Source organism: Rhamphochromis sp. 'chilingali' (genome assembly GCF_963969265.1).
Source record: "Rhamphochromis sp. 'chilingali' genome assembly, chromosome: 7".
Classification (NCBI taxonomy): Eukaryota; Metazoa; Chordata; class Actinopteri; order Cichliformes; family Cichlidae; genus Rhamphochromis; species Rhamphochromis sp. 'chilingali'.
Window position 1 is genome coordinate 12,995,170 of NC_137934.1, and position 21,772 is coordinate 13,016,941.

At 38.2% G+C, this 21,772-nt stretch overlaps 1 protein-coding gene across 1 annotated transcript in view; it reads left to right on the top strand.

Moving 5' to 3' along the window:
- cacna2d1a (calcium channel, voltage-dependent, alpha 2/delta subunit 1a) overlaps positions 1–16,976 on the top strand; it is a 102,611-nt gene extending 85,635 nt beyond the window's left edge. The window contains exons 32-38 of the mRNA XM_080887337.1: positions 1,465–1,617; positions 2,660–2,712; positions 4,344–4,399; positions 5,514–5,631; positions 6,271–6,380; positions 7,046–7,128; positions 11,985–16,976. Of these exons, the coding sequence (XP_080743463.1) occupies positions 1,465–1,617; positions 2,660–2,712; positions 4,344–4,399; positions 5,514–5,631; positions 6,271–6,380; positions 7,046–7,128; positions 11,985–12,107 (696 nt within the window). The 3' untranslated portion in view covers positions 12,108–16,976. The remainder of the gene's footprint in view (positions 1–1,464; positions 1,618–2,659; positions 2,713–4,343; positions 4,400–5,513; positions 5,632–6,270; positions 6,381–7,045; positions 7,129–11,984) is intronic.
- The last annotated feature ends 4,796 nt before the right edge of the window (positions 16,977–21,772 follow it).

The following is a 21,772-nucleotide window of genomic DNA, read 5'->3' on the forward strand; positions in this document are numbered from 1 at the left end:
GTCACGGTTTCGTTCCACATATAGCTTTGCAAAAATTGCATAAAAAGCGCTTGCAGGAACAAAAACATAATATTCCAGAAACACGCTTTGCCGTTCCTATCAGCTGTTCGTAACACTTCCCACAGTGAAATGATGCACATGCTGTTTTCTTTGCAAATTTGCATCATAGGATTGTTTTTTGTTTTTCCTGCAGTATATAAAAATTGCTGTATCTCCAAAATAAAACTATGAAGACACTCAAAATAAATTTCCTGTGGTGGGAAACTATTTTTTGCAACTTTATTGTATTTAAAGTTTTGAGGGATAAGCCTCTTAAATTTCTCCAAGTAGAAATATATGTAAACAAAACAAAAGCGATTTTCAATTTTTTTTGTAGTTTATTGCACTTTTTTGCAATTTATGTAATTACTATGGACTTAATGCATACATATTATTAAAATATGGGCTATAACAGTTGTATTGATGTATAGCAACTTGAAATGCTCCCACAAATGGCACTACAGCATGTAAAAAAAAAAAATATAAGCTCTGGTGGACTTGGTTCTATAGTAGGTCTTAAAGGGTTAAATAAATATCGTCAAATAATCGTGATCTCAATTTCAGTGAAAATAATCGTGATTATCATTTTTGCCATAATCGAGCAGCCCTACAGATGAGTCTTGATTTCTCCTGCAACCATTTGGATAGCAGTTCAGAATTTGGCACGAACAACACGAAAGCATGCTGCCTTGTAGGCGGCAGCTGGTAGTGTAATAGTGTGGGCACATATCACGCCCCCCCTTAAGTATTATGTCAATGCCATAGCCTACCTTGGCATTGTTGGTGGCCATAATTACATGATGGCTTGATAACATTATCTTTTGATTGCTGGTTCCAACAGGATAACGCACCATGTCACACAGCTCGGATCTTTCATAATGGTTTCTTTAGTGGACTCAAATGTCTTCCACATTCACCAGATACTGTAACTGTCGTCAGTGGTGAAATGGAGGATTGGCATCATGGATGTGTAGCCGACAAATCTGCAGCAATTACTGTATATATTTCTGTCATGTCGGTATGGACAAACATATCTGAGGAACAGTTCCCACACATCTTTGTATCTCTTCTACAAAAAAATAGGTGGTTTTGCAGGCAAAGAGTGTCCAGTTCAGTACTAGCAACGTGTACCTAATAAATAGTTAGGCAAAAGTATAATGATAAATTCAAATTATCAAGAAGCTTAGGCTCTCTGTAAATGAACAATCCCAACTACAATATCAATTTTAAAAGTTTAGTAGTTTTGGCTGTGTTCAACCATTTATCTGCGGGCTGTAGGTAGTTTGTGGACCTTGAGGCATGTTTACTACTCATGTATTAGTCATGTAAATTATATGATTTCTTTGTGCAAGTTCTTATTTATTTATTTTTTAATTATAATTATTATTCTGTGCCCTGAATACCTGATCCCTGCTGCAAAACTAGATTGGGAAATTCTTCGGTGAGATCGACCCTTGTATTATGAGAAGCTTGATCAACTCGTCTCTGTACACCAATAAGAGTACGTATAACTACCAGTCGCTCTGTGATCCCAAGAAAGAGGACAAAACATCTGCCGGGTTGCGATCCGTCTACGTGGTAAGTTACATAAGCCAGAGACTATAAACACACGCAAAACCTATCACACAAACTGAGCCACGCATTACTGCACACCTACACGTTCTGATATCCATACGCAAATTAATTTCCCTGCATGAACAGAAGGATAGACGCAAGTAAATATGATGCAATTTGTACTCATACCTGCTTGATGACATGTATGCACACATACACATATACACACGTCACTCTAAAGGGAGCCATACATCTGGATAGTGCAGACAGTAGGGAAAGCAGAGGGAATGGTGAAAGCATGGCTAAAGTGGATGTTTCAGAGTAAAAGATTGCTTGGCTAACATATCAAGCAATGTACAAGCTGGCACTTTTTTTTGTCACTTACAAAAAGTGCAACTTCCAGTGGAATGATGTAAATTATCTGCCGATTTTACAGTAACACTGATGCTTTCCCTTGATGTTAAAATGTTTCCTTCATAGGAAGAGGCAATAAGCCGAAACTTAATAGAGGTATTTGTAAAAATTTCAAATCATTTACTATACAAACAAAACTGTCATTTCCCAGCTGTTACCACATATTCGTACATGGTCTAGTGACCAAGGTGAGATGAAAGACGCAGATATCTTCTGATCAAAGACTCTGTCAGCAGCCAGTGTAACACGGTTAGTAAAGCCTCCTTGATGACTGAGGACACCGTCAACTAAAAGGAAAGAGTACAGCACTGATTCACCGAAACAAGGCCCTCGCATGCTAACTATAATCAAAGCAACATGTTGGGGCTTTTATTTAAACTGTGTGCTACTTTGTTTTCTCACTGGTTCTTTGTTTACATAGTTATCCTCACATCTGTTGACGAGGACTGTGCTCTAATTTCCTCACAAAGGAGGAAAATAAAACCTCTGGCTGGAACTTTCGGTCTTTGTGCTGTGCAAAACTAGACAGCTACTGTAAACACAAACAGGATATTCAGACAGGCTCAACCAGCTTAAAATGAATGCTAAACTATTCATTGTAGGTTTTATTTGGTGCTCATCTAATATTCTTTTCTCATTTTCTCCCTTTAAGCCCACAATAGCAGATATATTAAATTTGGGATGGTGGGCAACTGCTGCTGCCTGGTGAGTTCTTTTTGTTATTTGTTTGATTTTTAAATTTTTTTTTTAAATAATATGGTCTGAAATGGTGTCATTCCATTATTAGCTGAAATATTCTCTATAGAAGCAGGAATTTTAAGTCCTTAACCTCAAAATACATGGAAAGCAGGATTTGTTCCTCCACATGGACGTATAGCATCTGTTTAATAGCTGATTTTTTTTTTTCCCTAGACAGTCTACATTCCAGGAAATCATCTCTTGATTTATGTGCTGTGTCACTGTCTTGATGTCATTACAACATGTTTAATAAAAATTTATTTTAAGGCCACTCAAAATGTACCCATATTCACGCCCTTAAAGCAAATATTAGGACTTTTCAACTACAGTATGCAAATTGCTTGAGCTAAACCTCATTTCTTTATATTTTGTGTCAAGGAGCGAGACTACTTTTTAAAGTACTCTCTAGCTTTAGATGTCCAGGCTTTGCGAAAGTCTCTCAACCTTGTTCTTTGGACATTGGCTGCTTTTTCGCTACATTTTCAGTCCAATTTCTCAACCATTTTCAGATGAGTGTTTTGTTGGTTGTTTTTTAAGCCACTTAGCACCTATGAATCATCCAAGCTTAAAAGGGCTCTTAACTCAAGAAAAAGAAATCTGTATGACTGGAAAACAATCTATGGAAGAGTCGCTGTCAAGAAGCCGATCTTAGGGAAGAGAAAGAAATATATTGTGGCAGTGGCAACTGGTCTTATGGATCAAAATTTGACATTTCTGGTTAAAATCAGCAATATATGTGGTTAAAAATATATGGAGGAGGTTGCCAATCAGACCTGATTGCAGTGGCTTCATTCTTTAGCATAACAGTGATCCCAAACACACTGGATAATGGATTGGATTTATATAGCACTTTTCAAGGCAACCAAAGCGCTTTACAATGCCACTATTCATTCACTCTCGCATTCACACACTGGAGGCACACAGATACGCTTCCCAACCCCCTGAGCCACAGTCGCCCCGATAAAAGCATAATGTAAAGAAATGTATAGAAAAGCAAACAATGGAACGCTATTAGTCATAGATTGGCCTCCCCAGAGCCTGAACCTTAGTATTATTGAGGTAGTTTGGGATCATCTTAACAGAGAATGAAACAAAAGGCATCCAAAGAAGAGCTTCGCATGTCTACCAAGAAGCTTAAAGAACTAATCTTTAAGACTATTTAAAGAAATTACAAGACAGTTGTCCTAAAGTCTCGACTATAATGTCTGCTTTCCATAAGCCTGCTTCGGTCCACGTGTGTCCGAGTGATTTTTATCATCAGAGCTTGCCTAAAGGTGATCATACCAAGTAATAACTTTCAAGCTGGTTTGAATGATACGAACACTATTTTTGACTTACATGTTGTATTTCCACCTACGTTTTCACATTTCAAGAAGTCAGTGTTCCTATTTCCCATTTTCCTAGCAAAATATAAAAAAAGAGTGACGGCTCAAGACGTTTGCACAGTAATGAAAATATGAAAATTGGATAGAATTTAGTTAGTTTAGCAGTTTGGTTTTAGCTTGCATGAGTACTTAAATAGATTTTTGTTTTAATGTATATAAAATCTAATGAATTTAACTATTTGTTTGTGTCTGGGATTGCTTTTTTGCTCTTAGGTCAGTAATGCAACAGCTAGTGGTCAGCATCACATTACCTAACTTCGGGGAAGCAGGTTGGTTCCTATTAATTTCACATGAGAACAAGGGGGTTGAATTGTTTCTAAGAAATGTCTGCAGATCTGTACAGCCTGGATTGCCTCCTTATGGAGAATTAATTATGATGGATGTTCTTTTTATTTTGAAGTCAGTGTCATTTTTACAAATAGTTACAACCTCATCCTTAGAGGAACTTAGCAGGCTTAGGTTTGTATGTATTAGGAAAAACAGAATACCAGGCCTCCCTCTCTCTTTGTTAAAGACACTTCTTTTCATATGACTTTGGCAAAATAGAAGTTTTAGTTTATTAAAGCTTTGGAATTAGTTTTATGCTGTCATCCCCATGAAAATGCGAGAACTGGTGTTAATGCCCAGAAATGTTCCTTTTTTTTTTCTCTAAATTTAAATATTACTATTTACATGGCTGGTTTCTCCTGGGAGGAGGGCAATAAACTTTATCTCTTAAGCTGCTTTAATTGTCACATATGAACAAAGGATAAATGTACTATTTGTACAGCACTCCCTTCATGTTGAACCTACAGAGAATGATTGTCTGTGTTAGGTTTTCTTTAAAGCTCAGTATCATAGCAAAATGTAGACACAAATAAAATCAAATGGAATGGTAAAAGAAACTGTAGCTTAATCAGCTTTACAGAGGATAGCAAAATTCCCTTTAAATACTCAGGAAAAAATGCTCCAATGATTCCTCTATCTTTTCCTGTAGCATATGAAACGCTGGAAAAATCCTTATGGAGGGAAAGGAGATGATGCTGTCGATTCAAAACGACACAAATGCCCACTGTTAACGAAAATATCAACAGATTGACAGAAGTGTCAATTGAGGAATGTGCCAGAACTTGTGCTCATAAGCAGATATCCTTGGAAACTTTCAAAAGCTCACAGGCAAACTATGAATGTTACACTACTTAAAATTTACAATCTACTCGTTATGACGTTGTTTCGTTGTGTGAAGCGCTTTGGGTTCACACAAGTGCTCTCTAAATAAAAATAATTCAAAACACAACTAAATGAATGCTAATGTTTGGCGTAGGTATAATAGGTGAAAATATATCAGAGCTGTTGTTTTAATTGTGTGTTAACCAAAAAATATACCTGAATGTGCTTCTACAGCTACTGATGATGCACCGGATGTGGAGAAGGAGGTCTGCATCAAGGAGGAATATCAATACTACTTTGAGAATGACAGCCTGTCTTTTAGAGGCGTAATCGACACAGAGAAGTGCTCAAGGTAAACCGTAAAAACCCGTCCCAGCTACACAATAGGCACTTGCTGTGTAGACGCTGACAGAGAATAATATCTGTAAAATACCTGATGTGGGCCTAAAACCTTTCAAAACATTTGCATGCCATAAAAGTGAAGTCAAGTCACTTGGCATTTTCATGTGTGATTTGTGCATGTGCACGGGCATGTGTGGTGTTTTAAGGTCCCTCTTGCCGGCTAATGGAGTGCCTGCCTGCGTGCCGCGTGGAATTCCTGCACTTTAGCTGCACACACGTTTCTTTTTAACGACCACTATAAAAATAAAATAAAATAAAAAAGCGGAGCAAATCATTTGAGCACCAGCAACATGTGGGTCTCAGTAAAGTTCTCGGAGGACAGCGGCATGGTAAGGCAGGTTTGTGTGTCCTTATGAGCATAGTTGACAAACTTGACTGAGTGATCCACTGTGTGTGCAGACCAATAGCTGACTACTTTTGTGGAAAAGAGATGACAATTACTGCATCTTCACTTCACTGCTTTCTGGTTAAACATTCAACTTCCTTGTATCTCTTGTGAGCATGTTTGAATGAAATCATATCTTTCCTGGACTCAAGCCCACGTGTCAACAACTGCTTTTGTGTCTCTTGTGTGTCTTCCCTTCTCCAGGCTCTATCACGCCGAAAGGCTGCCCAAGACGAACCTCGTCTTCATCGTTGCAGAAACAGAACATGGCTGTGAATGTCAGGAAAAGATATTAAAGCAGGAAGAACAGGAGTGTATCCTTTTACTAAACACCAGCTATAATCTGGTAGACAGTGTGTACACTTGACTCAGGGAACAGATGTTCATAAAGTTTGTGCTTTGGAGAACATAGGCGCTGATTATGACTGATATTTTTCACCACTCGCCATTTAAAGAGGACTTGTGGTAAACAACTGAATGTTCATTCTCCAAGCTTCTGTAAAAGGGTTGTTTTCCATTATCGACAGCGGTTACCGTGGAGTATTTCCCTCATTTGTGTCCTTTAGAATCCCACACCCACAAAAATGATCATCTCCGCCATAATTGACATTTACAAATTGGCCCAGAATGAGAGACTTGTAATGCTTTGGTTTCTAAGTCTGTATGGCAGATGGTTTTGTGGGATAAGTCTGAATAGCTTACAAACAAATCAATGATGTTCTCGCAAATACACAGAGCTGTGATCAATTAGAGGTAAAGCCTGTTGGAAAACACCATTGTAGAACATGATGGCTGCGTCATTGCAGTATTAAGCAACGTATTCCAACTAGTGTCTTTGTTTAGTAATCAAGATGTATGATTTAACACTATTCCAGCTGTACGTAAAAACTGTGTCTTCTGAACAAAGCACTATTTGTTGCTGCTATTACTAATGCAGAATCAATCAGAAGTTGTCATGTTCCTGACTTCAGTAATCCAGCACAAGGGCCTGATCCTTGTCAATTGGCTTCCGAGCCGCGGTACAGGAAGGGACCTGCAGCTTGTTTTGATAACAATAGTCATGTAAGTGCCTTTAATCAGACTTGGATGATGTTTTCCCCTTTTTTAAAAAAATTGGTTGTTCTGTGCTAGTTTATCATCTCCAGTCTGCAAAGACCTTTTGTCTGGCTTTCCGGTGAATGGGAGACAAATATTTTCTCTCTGTTTATCTTCTAAGGAAGATATTTGGATTCTTTGTTGGGTTCTCTCTGGGGTACTCTGGCTTTCTTCCTTAGCCTCAGACATGCACTTAGTGGGGTTAGATTAATTGGTGATTAAAATTGCCCATAGGTATGACTGTGGCTTTGAATGATTGTCTGCCTCTCTATGTTAGCCCTACGACAGACTGGCAACCTGTCCAGGGTGTAATCCGGTTCTCGCCCTATCATAACTGGGATAGGCTCCAGATCCCCGTGACCCTGATAAAGATGAGCAGAAGAGAATAGATAAATGGATGGACTGATAACAGCAGACTTTTTCAGAGAAGATCTGCAACACTCAATGACCTTTAACTAGATATACAACCAACAAGCCTTTACTGAGTGTAGTTATATTGGAAAGAAAGACCATTGCAAAGCTTTTTGTACCATGCACTCTCCAGGCACTTTAATAGGTACACCTGTTCCTCTGCTCAATAATGCAAAAGCGAAGCAGCAACTCAATGCATTGAGTCACATAGACATGATAAAGATGACCTGCCGAAGTTCAAACTGAGCATCAGAGAGGACAAGAAACTTGAGTTTGTCTTTGAATGTGTCTTTGAACGTGACAGTTGTTCATTCTAGTATTTTCAGAGTATTTCGGAACTCCACAAACTAGGTTTGCAGAAAATGGTCCAAAAACAGTCTAAAATACCCAGTGATTAACAGTTGTTTAGATCAAGATGCTTGTTGATGCATGAGGTGAGAAGAGATTGACCAGACTGCTTTGAGCTGATTTTAAGACAACGGTAACTCGTTACAACCATGGTATGCAGAAGAGCATCCTAACACATTGAACCTTGAAGCACTTGGGCTACAGCTGCAGAAGACTGCAATCATGTCAGCTAATAACAGGAAACTGAGGCTGCAATTTACATTGCCTCACCAAAATTGGACAATAACAGATAAGAAAAATGTTGCATGGTCTGATGTGTCGCGATTCCTCCTGTGACATTCAGATGGCTGGCTCAGAATTCAGTATAAACAACGCTGAGGCACTGAGCCTGCCTTGTTCAACCTTTAAGAAAATGTTGCATTGTTTATTCACTTTATGACTACAGTGTACCCATCCTCTGATTATTGATAACGCACCATGATACAAGGTTCAAGAGTTCATTGTACTCAAATGGCCTCTACAGTCACCAGATCTCAATTCAATGAACTCCTTTGGAATGAGGTGGAACAGGACATTGGCATTGTGGATATGCAGGAAATGTGCGATACTATCATGTCTATATCCTCCAAAATCTGTGAGAAATTTCTCCAGCACTCTATTGAATCTTTGGCATGAAGAAATAAGAAATAGCCATGAAGGCAAAAAGGGTTCCAAGCTGGTACTACATTAGTAAGGTGTACCTAATAAAGTGTCCAGGGAGTGTAATTTTAAGTTTTCACGATTCAAGCCTGTTTTCAAAATGCCTTTTTTACTGTGCGAAAAGCATTTTAGCGTTTTTTATTATTAGAGTAAGAAGTACCAACATAATAGAGGCCAATTAAGGAGAGACCAGAGTCATTTTGGTCAAAGCTCAAGTCACTTCCTCAAAGTCCTTAAGACTCTCTCCCAGTATGGGAACAATGTATCAGTGCTGAACCCATGGCACCTTTCCATAACTAATATCTTTACATCGTGCATGCCACTTCTCTTTTGGATTCTTTTGTCTTTTGTGAAATCCCTCAAAAGCTGTATGTGCGTAGGTTTCCCATGCAAAGATAAACAGTCAGTTGTTTCTTGATTTATGAATAACTAAGCTAAACAAACATTTTTATGAGCAGCACAGAATCTTTGCGTGTGAAACCCCTGTGCTTGAGTGCTTTGTTTGTTTTCACTCTATAGTCTTTTTCCAGCGGCAAAGTTTTAAAAATGAACTCTTCTGCCTGCACTGTTGCTCACTTACACACGCATATGCAAACACCCACCCATCCACCCACACACTAACTTTCTCTCACACTTGTCTCTGAAGGGAATGCATCTGCCTTGTACTACTGTTTGTGTATGTAACCTAATTATTTCTTCCTTTTCTGCTCATATTTCCTTTCTAACCTGCTAACTATATGGACCCTTTGCTGCATGATTCTCTTTCTCTGTTTTCTCTGTTTCCCGCCTTATGATTGGCTGTTGATGGTTAGGATGAGGTCATGTGCCGAAGGAGCGCAGGCTCCCCATTGGCTTCTTCTCTGCTCATGTTACTGCTGCCACTGTTCATGTGCTGTCTCGGGTCAGTCCCATAACGCTCACTCGTTAACACTTTGTCATTATTTTCGAATGCTCGATCTTGTTCGTAACTCTTGCTTCTTTTTCCCTTGGTGTTTCAAGTCTTGTCTCCTCCCCCATTTTCATGTCCCTGCTTTGTTCCACTATTTTATCTTTTTCCATTGCTTTTCCACACATTTTCTCACCTGCTTCTCCTTCTTATTTTATATCACCATCTGACTTCACCTTCCCAACTTACATCCCTGTCCTTAACTGACTTTGAACTTCAAGCCATTCTCTTTGTATTATTCCCCATCAATCATTATCTGTCTTCAAATGTTTACTGGTTACTGATGTATCTGGATGCTAGCAAAAACAGACCGCTCACCTATCATCTACATCTAGATTTTATTTTCTTTTGCCAAAAAATATCAGGGGAATTCATTTATCCAAAGTTTTCCAGTCAAGTATGAAAAAAAACATCCTGATATCGTTTCATATTTTATGACCACATGTTTGATACCTGCATAGCTCATTTAGGGCGCTTTCTATGCTTCATTGTCCTTTGTTAATTCTGTTGTACAGTTGTAAAAAACCTGCAACTGTCAAGCTTTAGAGGACAGGATTTAGTCTGCAAAAGGAAATGTCACCAGCCACAGTGCTGTGCAAATGTCATGAGCCACCCCTCATTTATATTTTGCAAGGACAAGGGAAATGGGTACAGTGATTTATTGAAACAGGTGCAAACATAAATGGAAATGGAGTATGGCAATTCTTGAAAGTCGTTATTGCCGCCGTTATTCTTAGCCTGAACCCTCTGAGGCAGCTTCTTGGAATTTCTTGAAGTAGTCTTCAGAAACACTTCTCCAGACTTCTTGAGGAACATTCAAATATCTTCTTTGGATCGTGCCTGCCTTTTGTTCAAGAAGTCAAGATGATCCTACCCTGCAGAGCTCCGGACTCTGGGGAGGTCAGTTCCTGACTGATAGTGTTCCATTGCGGGTTTTTCTAGTCAGGTATGCTTTTACTGTACTGCCGATGAGTTCAGGATCATTGTCCCGCAGACAAATGAAGCTGTTCCCAATGAGGCACTTTATATATGACGTTGTATGTAAGCATTTATGATTCCATCAGTTTTGATACGATTCCTAAGACTACTGGCTAAAGTGCAACTCTAAACCATGACAGACCAACTCCACCGTGTTTTACGCATGTCTGTCAACACTCACTGTTATACCCTCTCCTGACCTCTGAATGTATTGACGACACTTTGAGCAACAAATGGATTCGGCACTCCTTAAGACCTTTTTCAGTCCAGTTCTTGTGTACTTTACCATACCTTACCTGGATCAATTGAATGTTCACATTTTTTCTATTTCTTAAGAAGATAACTTTAAGATATTTTTTTAGTTAGTAGCTCTTTGGGAACCAACTTGTTGGGTACAGCATGCCGTAACAAACAGCCTAAAGATACAATTTCAAAGTGGTTCTTTGCTAAGTGGTGTTTTGTGTAGACACAATGCTGCCTCATCCCTTGTGTTGGGTCCCTTTTTGCAGCTTGAATAACTCATAGGTCTGTGTTTGAAAAATCAGCCAATGTCCAAAGAAAGATTTTGAAAGACCTTCAGAAAAGCTCATTAACTATTGCTTGAGACCACTTACAAAAATTACAGGAAAGCCTAGCTGCTCTCAGCAAAAGATAAATTAAAATAGGGCTGGCTCAAAACCTTTTCATAGTACTGAAAAAAGAAGTGACATCATCAGATTCAACCTGTTAGATAATGAAGCTCACATTCATTTTTAAAATGAACACGCCAGTGTTGTAAAAAAAAATGCTAAGAAAAATAGAAAAACAGATGTAGATATGCTCAGCTGTTTGTTTAGCTTATGTATTTCTTTTCTTTATTCCCAAACACAACATTAGGAAGTAAAGCTCAGTTACTACTACTGTACTGGTCACACAGCAGTGATTTTTCAAAGCAACTGCACTCAAGGCAGTCTTTAGGTCCTTTTCAAGGGAAGCCATAAATATGTAAAAAGACATTCTGATAAACCTATCTTAGAGTTTTATATAACTAAAGGCACAAGCAGCAGGGTAGTGAAATAATATTTTTAAGAGAAATACAGTGTTTATTTTTCTTCATCTGGTTGACTCAGCATATAACTGTCTATAAACATCATTTCTCCTTTTAAGCTTAAGTTACAGAATTCCTATTGGTGTATATATATCAGATTCAGTGCACTCAGAAAAATAAAGTATTATAAGAGTATGTACTTGTAATATATGTAAAAGTTTTAGTGACTTTTTTTCTGTTACAAAAAGAGCAAAAGCATGTATATGTATATATATGTATATGTATATATATGTATATATATATATATATGTATATATATATATATATATATATATATATATATATATATATATATAGATGTATTCTCTGTAACAAATACTAACTTTAGTTTCTTTTTTCCCTGCTTGCCACTAGGAAGATAACGCTGACTGTGGCGGAGTGTCCGGCCTGACTCCGTCGCTGTGGCTAGTGCTGTCCCTTCAACTGCTACTGGTCTGGGTTGTGACTGACACCAGACACCATGCCATCCCATCATGACCTCCGAATAACATAATCCAACCCTGTATCTCCACCCCTTCGTATCTCCAACATGGCAACCAGCATGCAGCGCTGCCACCAAAATGATGAGCGCCCGATGAAAAGCGCTTTAAACAGACAAAAAAAACGTGAGCCCCGGGTTCTGCCAGTTTCTTTTGTATTATCAGCGGTTTCTCTTAAGGATTTCACCAGGGCACAAGTGACGAAAGAAATGCATATCAGAATATAATGATATGAAAGCTAGGAAAGACCTCAACCTATCTGTCCGTCATCCTTAAGTGGTGCCCGCCAGCTGAGATTAGAGGAATCCAAAGATTCGTTTTGATTGGCGAGTTTTTGTCTGACTTGGTTTCTTACAAAGAGACTCAACTGCCTTATAGTATCAGAGGGATTTGAATCACAATGGGTGGACTTGCTGTTTATTGAATATGCTGGGCAGTTATATTCACCACTGCCAGAAACAGCGCAGCCCTTTGCAAGAGTATATTTTGAATCGATTTGCAGTGGTTAGTTATTAGGTATTTATTGTTTTTTTGGTTAAGGAATTGGCCAAGATCAGAGCAAGAGATGCCAAATCATCACATCATCACGAGCTCTTGCCCTTCGTTTGCCTCATCTGGGTTGCTCGTAATAATATTGTCTCAGTCTGATTTTTAGGTAACATTACCCAGAGCATTTACACAGTGTCTCTGAGGACATTGTCTTCACTTCACTATGCTGTTCTTTAATGTAGATGCTGTTTTTTGCAGTGTGAAAGTCATGTTCATTGTTATGTTTTTGCACAAAAGCGGAACCTCCTACTGCCACAGAGTGCTTGTTTTTGAGTGTACAGATTTTGACATTGTAGCTGATCATATGGATTTTCTGCCTTGGTTTTGGATTGCCCCGGTAAAAACTTTGCTGCCATAGCACGCATAAACCAGTCAGGACAAGCTTGGCTGGTGTCCTGTACCTACTCAGTGGACAAAATCTCTAGTGCCATGTGGACTCTGTGACTCATACAAACCCCTTTTTAGACTGTGGCTGCTGAATGGGAAATGGTAATAATAGTATTTAATTATTTAAAGGTTATTTGACCGAAAAGTCAGGATATCATTCTGCTTTTTTTTTTTATTATAGCCACAATTTTTAAAAAAAAAGAGTTACAGGAAATTTGTATTCAACATTTATGTCAAAATTTGGTCAAAATGAAGGGAAAAGGGGTATATTTGTATTCACTGCTGTCACTTTTTAAATTAAATGACTACTGTCGGCACTGCAATTCAAAGTGCAGCTGCTGTTTCTCTTCACGGTTTGATCTCCTTGCTGAAGGAGCTGAACAGCCTTTATATCTGTGTAGTGGTGAAGTTGCCTCTGTCATATTTATTATACTGTGATATCAGCTACTATACAAGAGCTTCATACTATCACTCTGGCTGATATATCAATTTCTCAACAAAAAAAGTTCATCCTTTTTCATTTTGTGTGCCTTCTTCTCATATTTATTACATATATTAAAAATACCTACATAATCCATGTGATGTGCTGATACTACTGTACATGGTTTTATTAAATTTTTGTGATTGTAATTGCCAAAGAGAAAACAGTAAAGTACATTTCTTTATGAAGGGAAAAAAGCGCTAATCAGTCGAACCACTGCTTTAAAGCAAATATATCTGCTGTAAAAACAATAACAAATTTCACAGGGCCAAACTGGATTCCTATCAAAGCCAAATATCAATGTCAACGAATGAAAAACACTTCATGAATTTTGGGAGGAAAATATTTTGAATATGCAGTATGTGGAAAACCACTTGCTGCAATTATACAGCTCATTTGCCTACTTATACACAGACTTCAAACTTGGATGTGATTGTTTGAAACAAGTTTTAAATCTTTAAGATAAAACTGCCATTTTTACATAAACAAGCTGACTTGACCGTTTGTTTTGTCGATGATTAATATTTATGACTTTAACAGGAACCAATCACATCATTTTAAATAAAATAGGACGTGTGTGACGCCTTTCATTTAGAAGTTGGTCATATCCCAGGGTTGAGACTTTTTTTTTCTTTTTGTTCCTTGTTTAGTAACATGAGATAGTTCGGGATGTGTACTCTGTGGTTAAATGTGAAAAATGCTTTCATGCTGAGCATTCACACCAAATGTTAGATTTGAACATTAAAACAAATCAACAATTATTTGTTTATGGCACTCGAAATGTTAACAGTGTAGGAAATTGTGGACGCTAGGAAGCGAGACCGAGGAGTGCGTCTTTTTGTGTATACTCCATAAACACTGGCGGATGTTTCCAGAGAACTACTTAATTCTGTGGGGAAGTTGAAAACCACACAATTTAATCTACACGTATCACATTACCACTAACATTCACCCTCTTCAGAATCCTTTTGTTGGCTAAACAATTACATCACAATGACTTATGTCAGTTTTTTGTGTGACGCATTTCTGCAAGTCCCGTCAAGACATACTAGCTCTTCTGGCTTCTTTTGTGGCAAAGCTCCACCGGCACCACCACCAAAACCATCATTGTCAGGAAGTTTCGCAAAGGAACTTTTTATTTCCAATGTTTTCCTCTATCTTTAACTATAATCTTCCAAAAAAAATGTGGTGAAAATAACAATGGCATTTATGCTCTGCATTTATTAACCCTTACGAATATCAAGTGCCATATCCAGTAGGTCTTGTATTCTCTTGTGGAGAAGCCTATTACTATAACATTTATGCAATGTTACCAAGGCAAGATACATTTCAAATTGTTTCAGTGTGCTGCATGATATTCCTGCTTTACTATGTAATGATAGAAAGCATAATATACTGAGTGTCCGGCATTAGTTCGTGATATGTTAAGGTATGACCAGCTAATACTGCCGTCTCTTGAGGGGACAGCATTTGGCTCTGCTGAGGAACAAAAGAGAACCAGATAGGTAAACATGATGTTTGAAATCACTATTCAGTCTTTCTGATCGATTCAGACCATGTTGTTTACAATTATTTAAGGAGCATGCCAGTAATTTAGCTCATTTACTACAATTCATGAGTACTTTATCCAATTGCCAGTAGTTTTCCAAACCATGTTGCAATGTTTGGTATTTCAACTATCAGGTGAATGCAAACTGATGGCACTCAGAGGATTAAGCCTTCCGGCTTTGTTGGTCTTTTGACTTTAAGAGCTCACGTAAATATTTTACCAATAAATATCCACAGTGATTAGATTGAACTGGACTCTGAAGCATCATGGGCATAGTCTTTACTGAGTTCACTTCCTTTTGCACCATTCATTAATGGGCTTTAGCCACTGGATGGGTAGACATGGACATTGGTGTGCTTGTCCCCTAAAATGCCTTTTGACTTTTCTTTTGGCAAACCCTTTCAAACCCTGTCTCAGTTTGTTATTTGGAGGCATGGCGCTTTATGTGATAATTTGTCACTGACAAACTATCCACTAAGGCCTCACCTCATCTTTACTGGAGTCAGCCTGGGACCATCAAACATCTTTGCAGTGTTGGGCCCTATAGAGGCATTTTTATTGCAACTGCCTGACAAATAATGCAGTTAATTGTGCTAGCAGCTGTCTGTGCTCCAGTCAGTGAGTGAAATTCACTCTATTGTATTTGTATATTTATTGCATGTATGCATGATACTTCTGCACTGTCCGTGCATGCACCTATGGTTAGCCATTTACGTCCTTGTCCAAATATGGTAATATTTGGCTTAAAAAAAACTATTTTTATTTATTTATTTCTGATGGACATGATGTGTCCCTCTGTCACTGATTTGAAGCAGGACCTTATAAACCAATGGGTCATATAGTGTTGGCTAATCAGTCATTTATATACCGTATATGGCTATACTTTGTTTTTATTAGTAATTTGGAAATGTTACAGTTATAACACAGGAAATCACAAAGGAACATGGTAAACACAATACCTGCCAACATTAGCATGATACAATGGTGACTGTGAGCATGCTGCATATTAGTGTTAGCAGTTAGCTTAAGATATCGCTCTACAATATATTATCTTAAAGCAGCTAGTATTGCTGTAGTTATTTGTCTTGTCTTACCCCTACATTACAGACAGCAGTTAGTTTCCATGCGTTTGTATGAATATAAAATAGAAGAAACTTGATACTTACTTAATGTAATGATCTTTAATGAATGTAAACCAATGTCCATGCAAGTGTTAACAAAACTGCAAAACAGTTGGTAGTGTAGTAACTCTAGTATTAAATGTTCTGAAGTATACATGAAATGTAGTTATTTAGCTAAAAATGCTGGCATGGTGATTCAGTCGCTTTGCTCAAAGAAGTAATTTGATCTGATGAAACGCTTAAACAGAATCCCTTTAGAGATGCATGGAAAACAATGGAGAAAGAACATAACCTCCACAGCCATCCAGATGTTTCATTCTACTCTTAAGTGCTAAAATCAGATGCTGTCACCTCAGGAATAATGTACTCTAGATGTGATATGAAGTGTTTTTGATTCTGTTGGTGCTCTTGGTGTGGATCGTGTGGGTTGGCCTTTTTATTTCTGGAACCTTTTGTGTGTATGCGTGTCTATTACCTTCCTGCCAGTCTGGCAGATGATTGATGGGCCTGTCGGTCAGTCTTTCTCTGCCTTTGTTTTTTACGGCAGGCCACCAAGTACTTCGACAGTCTCAGCTTCAGATGGGTCTAAGTGGGCCTCTCTGTCAGTCTCCCTTTATTGTGGTTTAGTATGTTACACTTGATTTTCCAGAGTGAGTCATGTTAAAACAAAAAATGTACAATAGAAAAAAAGAACAATGTTTATAATCCTGGGAAAGAAAAAAGTTTTTGTTCATGTGCAAATAAGGTATATACAGAATAAAACTTTATCATTACTAGATATTCCATTGCGTTAAGACTTCTGGCTGATGACCTTTTCTTATAGAATGACTGTGTTTTTTTCCACAGTGGATCAGATTTCTGTTAGTAACTTCTGTCACTTTGCCAACACACATTTCCCATCCAAATGTGTGTGAGAATGTGAAGGAAGCACCCCGAGTCTGCTCTCCCAGTGTCTAGCCAACATCAGAAACTTGCATCCAGCCAAAATCAACATTGTCCAAGAAAAGAAACGAAAGATTCTTAGGTCCATCCACATCTCTCCTCGCTGAACACTGAATTTGACTCTGCTACACATCCATTAACAAAGGCCCATAATGGTCATAAATTTAGCGATTCCTGATTTCCCTGTTGCACGCTGATCAAATGGTAAGTGAGTTTCTCATTAAGATGGTCCGATTTACACTTAAAACCTGAAACCAGCTGTGCACACAGTTTCAGAGCTACTATTCCTCACTGCCCCCCAAAGGCAAACTACAGGCTCATTTTACGCTTTATTATGGACGTTAAAACTAACCGTACTCCTGCACGGTGTGCTGCTGAAACATAAAGAATAAAGGGATGCTTTGGGGCATTTTTAATGAGACCAATTACAATGACTTTCTTCTTTATAATGCCCTATATTGTTGGTAGCACGGCTGGTGAATGACTATAAAGAGACTAATATGATTAAATTCTTGATTATGGTGTCAATCAAAAGTGACATTTTAGACAAGTATAATTTGTACGTCTCTGCAGCAAATAAGAGGCGTACAAATTTAAAATAGAATTTATTATCATATTAAGACAGAGAAATTGCTAGCTCATAAGTTTATATTTTATAACTGATGCATATTTTTCATCTCTGTTTTTAGTGCTTTCCCTTTCCTTAATGTACAAAAGATTTAGTATCATGCCTGAAAGCTGTATTTTCCAGTGACAGCACAGTGTCTATGTTGGACTCCATTGTTTTCCCCCTCCAAACTCTTCCTCTCCGAAAGTATTATTCCTTGTCTGTCACGGATGACTTGCGATGTCAACAGCACACGGTGGATTTCCTGCCAAGGGTTCTGGATTTCGCGTCTGGCAACAAGATGACCCTGTTGGTTTACACTAAGAGGTCACTCCTGTTGTGCTTTTGATTGTTATCCTAAGTCCCCGGGCTTGCGTCCCTCTGTCACTGATTGATATCTGGGCTGAAGTCCCAAAAGTAAAAGGCTTCTAATGTAAATATGAAGAGTTTATTATGTCGGTAATTAAATTTGTAAGTATTAACAGTCCTCTCATTACAAGATATTTATTTTCCTAAAATGGGCTTTCCAAAGATTATAGAGACGGAATCGTATTTGTGCACCAAAGTGTACCTTTTAAGTGCTTTTTCTCCTTCATTTACATGCATGTCCACTCTTCAAACCCCTACTGTCCCTCTTCTCATCTAATGCTTACCCTCGCATTCCTCACCGCACCAGATGAAGAAGATATAGTTTCATGGAAGTACTCTTTAAAGCACTGCCAGTTTTAGATTACCAAAGAATATATTCTCCACATGGATGACGCTTTGTGCCCATGGACAAATACGCTGTCCACCACTGAGAAAGTCTTTTTGTTGTTGTTTGTTTGCTTTGTGCACAGATGTTTCAAACAATCCAACAGGCACACACTTATTGGGAAGGAAGAACAGCTCTGTGGGTTGGGGTTGGAAGAAACTGCATTTTGAGCTTCATCTGGCAATAAAGAACAAGAATAAGACCACCAAGAAATTGTTGAGGTTTTGTTTTATTTCCACGTCTCCTGCTTTTTAGCTCCTTTGTGTCATTTTAAAGGTTGTTACTTTGACTCGGGGGCTCAAGAGAGACATCTGTAACCACCCCAGTCCCAAATGAACTTCCTACCCTTTCATTTAAATTTCAAACACCTCATAAAGGCATTTGTTTGGCAAGAGCTCAAAACCCAATCACAACTGCTGCCATAAATATCTTGTGATACTTACAAGGCACCAGAGGATCTCATTTGGGAGAAGCTGAAATTGATATGTTTAGCATATCTTGTTCTTTCCTACAGAATTTGTGTTTTTTTTTTTAACCGCCGCATTTTTTATTCATAAAGGCTATACCCTGAGGGTCAGCAGTCAACTGCATGCAACTGCCTACGTTCTTGTGCTTTCTTTTTCTTTTTAAAGATATTAGATTACGATGAACGAGATTAGAGTAAAAGTATGGCTTTCTTTCATGGTGTTTAAGTAGTTCTCATGGCTCACGGTTTAAATATACGGACAAAAAGATGGCTTTTATTAAATAACAAATCATTGTAAATACTGACATGATCTGGTTTTAATTAACAGTTCTGATTTCTCATCACAGTCATTACTATATGGATTCTAGAAAAATCCTTTCCCTTTAAGCTTCCGAAGGTCCCGTTTGTGTTGGTAACAGATTTTTTCTAAATGTTTTAGCTGAAATTTGTTAGATTTCGTGTGTAATGTTTGCTTTGAAATCCAGGTGTGGCCTAACAGCAGCCAACTTTACATGATCTATGGTCCAGCACAAAATGGTGGTCTGTGGTTCACGCCAAGTCGAGCTGCGTTTTCCAGATGACTGCACAAGTTCTCTCTATGACTGTCCTTCGCGAGAATGTGTTGCGTAAGAATTACAGTAGGTAGGGAGGTGACTTGAAATCTGGAATACAGACGATATTACGCCATAAATGGTCATTTCTCATCATTTCTATGGAATCAAAAATGTTTTGCACAATTGACTTCGGGTGTGATTTCTAGAAGCTGATGAAGCTGTAAGCACACTGGAGAACATCATAAAAGTTGAAACAACTATGAATAGTTTTAATTTTTCAGTTTTAACTATTTATTCATGCACTTACGTGCCCCTGTGGCCTGAATGCATGAAAATAAGGAGTCCTGTTTCTACTCTCAGGCATTTGTCACCTGTGTCACTAATTCTGTTTATAAATGTGTGTGAATGTGTGTGTGAATGGGTGGATGACAGGTTGTGTAAAGCGCTTTGGGGTCCTTAGGGACTAGAAAAGCGCTATACAAATACAGGCCATTTACCATTTACCATATAACTTTAATGAACAGAAGTCCTTGGTGTAGCAAAAGGGTGGAAGCTTTCTGGTTCAGTGGTTTCTTGCAAATATGTGGTTCTTCTTGCTTCGCTGAGCATTGACTTTCAGCTCATGCCAAGGCAGTTTGCAGCTGAGGATGAAACAGGAGATGAAAATTAGCACCTTGAAATCTCAGACGGATGACATTTAAATGTTATTTGCGGAGGAGCCGCTGCTGCAAGTGGATGGGTTCAAGTTTCTTGCGTTTTTGTGGCGGAGGAGAGTGGAGCAGAAGATTGACAGGTGGATTGGTTCACCGTTTGCAGTAAATGTGAACGCTGCTGAATAACTTGAGAATCGAACCCGATAAGGTCACAAATATAAGCAGTGTAAATGAGCTTTCTTCTGAAGGGTGTTGGGGCTCAGACTTTGAATTAGGATCGAGATTGGTGATTGATGATTTGAGATTAGAGACTAGAGTTGCTCCCCCATGTTGAAAGTAGACCGCTGAGGTGGTTTGGGCTTCTGTCTATGATGCTTCCTGGGTGCCTCCTAGGTGAAGTGTTTTAAGGCCTTGGGGTGGACCTGAGGCCTCCCGGAGGGATCATATCTTTCAGCACACGTGCAAACATCTCAATATCCCTCTTGAAGACCTGGAGGACGTGGCTGACATGTACCAGGTTGGTTGAAGATCTAAAGCAGCCAAATGAGCAAAGAAATTATCAGAATAAATAAAAATCTTTTTTTTTTTTTTAACAAACAACCTATAAGAACACAAATAAACCAAAATAAACAGATAATCAAAAATAAACAAACGGGTGTACCATCTAGTGTGTATATACACACACACACACATACACATCCATATACTTAGACATACATACACATACCTACATACATATTTATTCGCCTATACCCTCATACATACTGACATATACATATATACACATAACAATTCAGAAATGTGGCATACATAATTACAGAGATTCAAACAAAATCGGGTCTCCTTGACAAAATGTAATGTTTCCATTTAACCCAAATATCACTAAATATGTCATATTGGAGTCTATTAATGAAGGTAATTCTTTCCTTTTTAAACATCCCATAAACAATCTCATACCAGTCATTTAGTGATGGAATTTTTGCACTAAGCCATTTCTTGGTAATAGTCTTACGGGCAGCCAGACTCAGAATACCATACAACAGCTTGGACGTTTTATCTACATTCATTGAGTATAAATATCCAAACAAAAGTTCATCCCAATTAAAGGGAAGTTGCATACTAAAAATGGTCTGTAACTCAGAATGAATCGATACCCAAAAAGTGTTGATCAATGGGCAGGACCAAAACAAGTGGAAGTGTTTTATTCCTTGGGCCCCACAGTTTCTCCAGCAGCTAGTGATTAGAATAATGTTTACTTTGTGCAGGAGTATTAAAAAACCCACAGAGACTCTTCCTACCAAAACATCTCCATATATTAGAACTAGAAATTCTCCACTGAAAAGCACACTGCTGATACCAAATGTCATTTGAAATTGCTGTATTTGTTTCCCTTTCCCATTTTTTTTTAATGTAGGTAGTATTCCGCTTCTTAACCTCTTGTATACCCTTATACAGTCTAGAAATCACCTTGAGGCCGGGATCTGCCTGGTAAGCCTTGACAAATATATTCAAAACAGGTAGAGAGAAAAGATCTGTTCTCTTAGGTATAAAGTTATGTAGGTGATGCCTAATTTGAAGAAACCTAAAAAAATCCATTTTG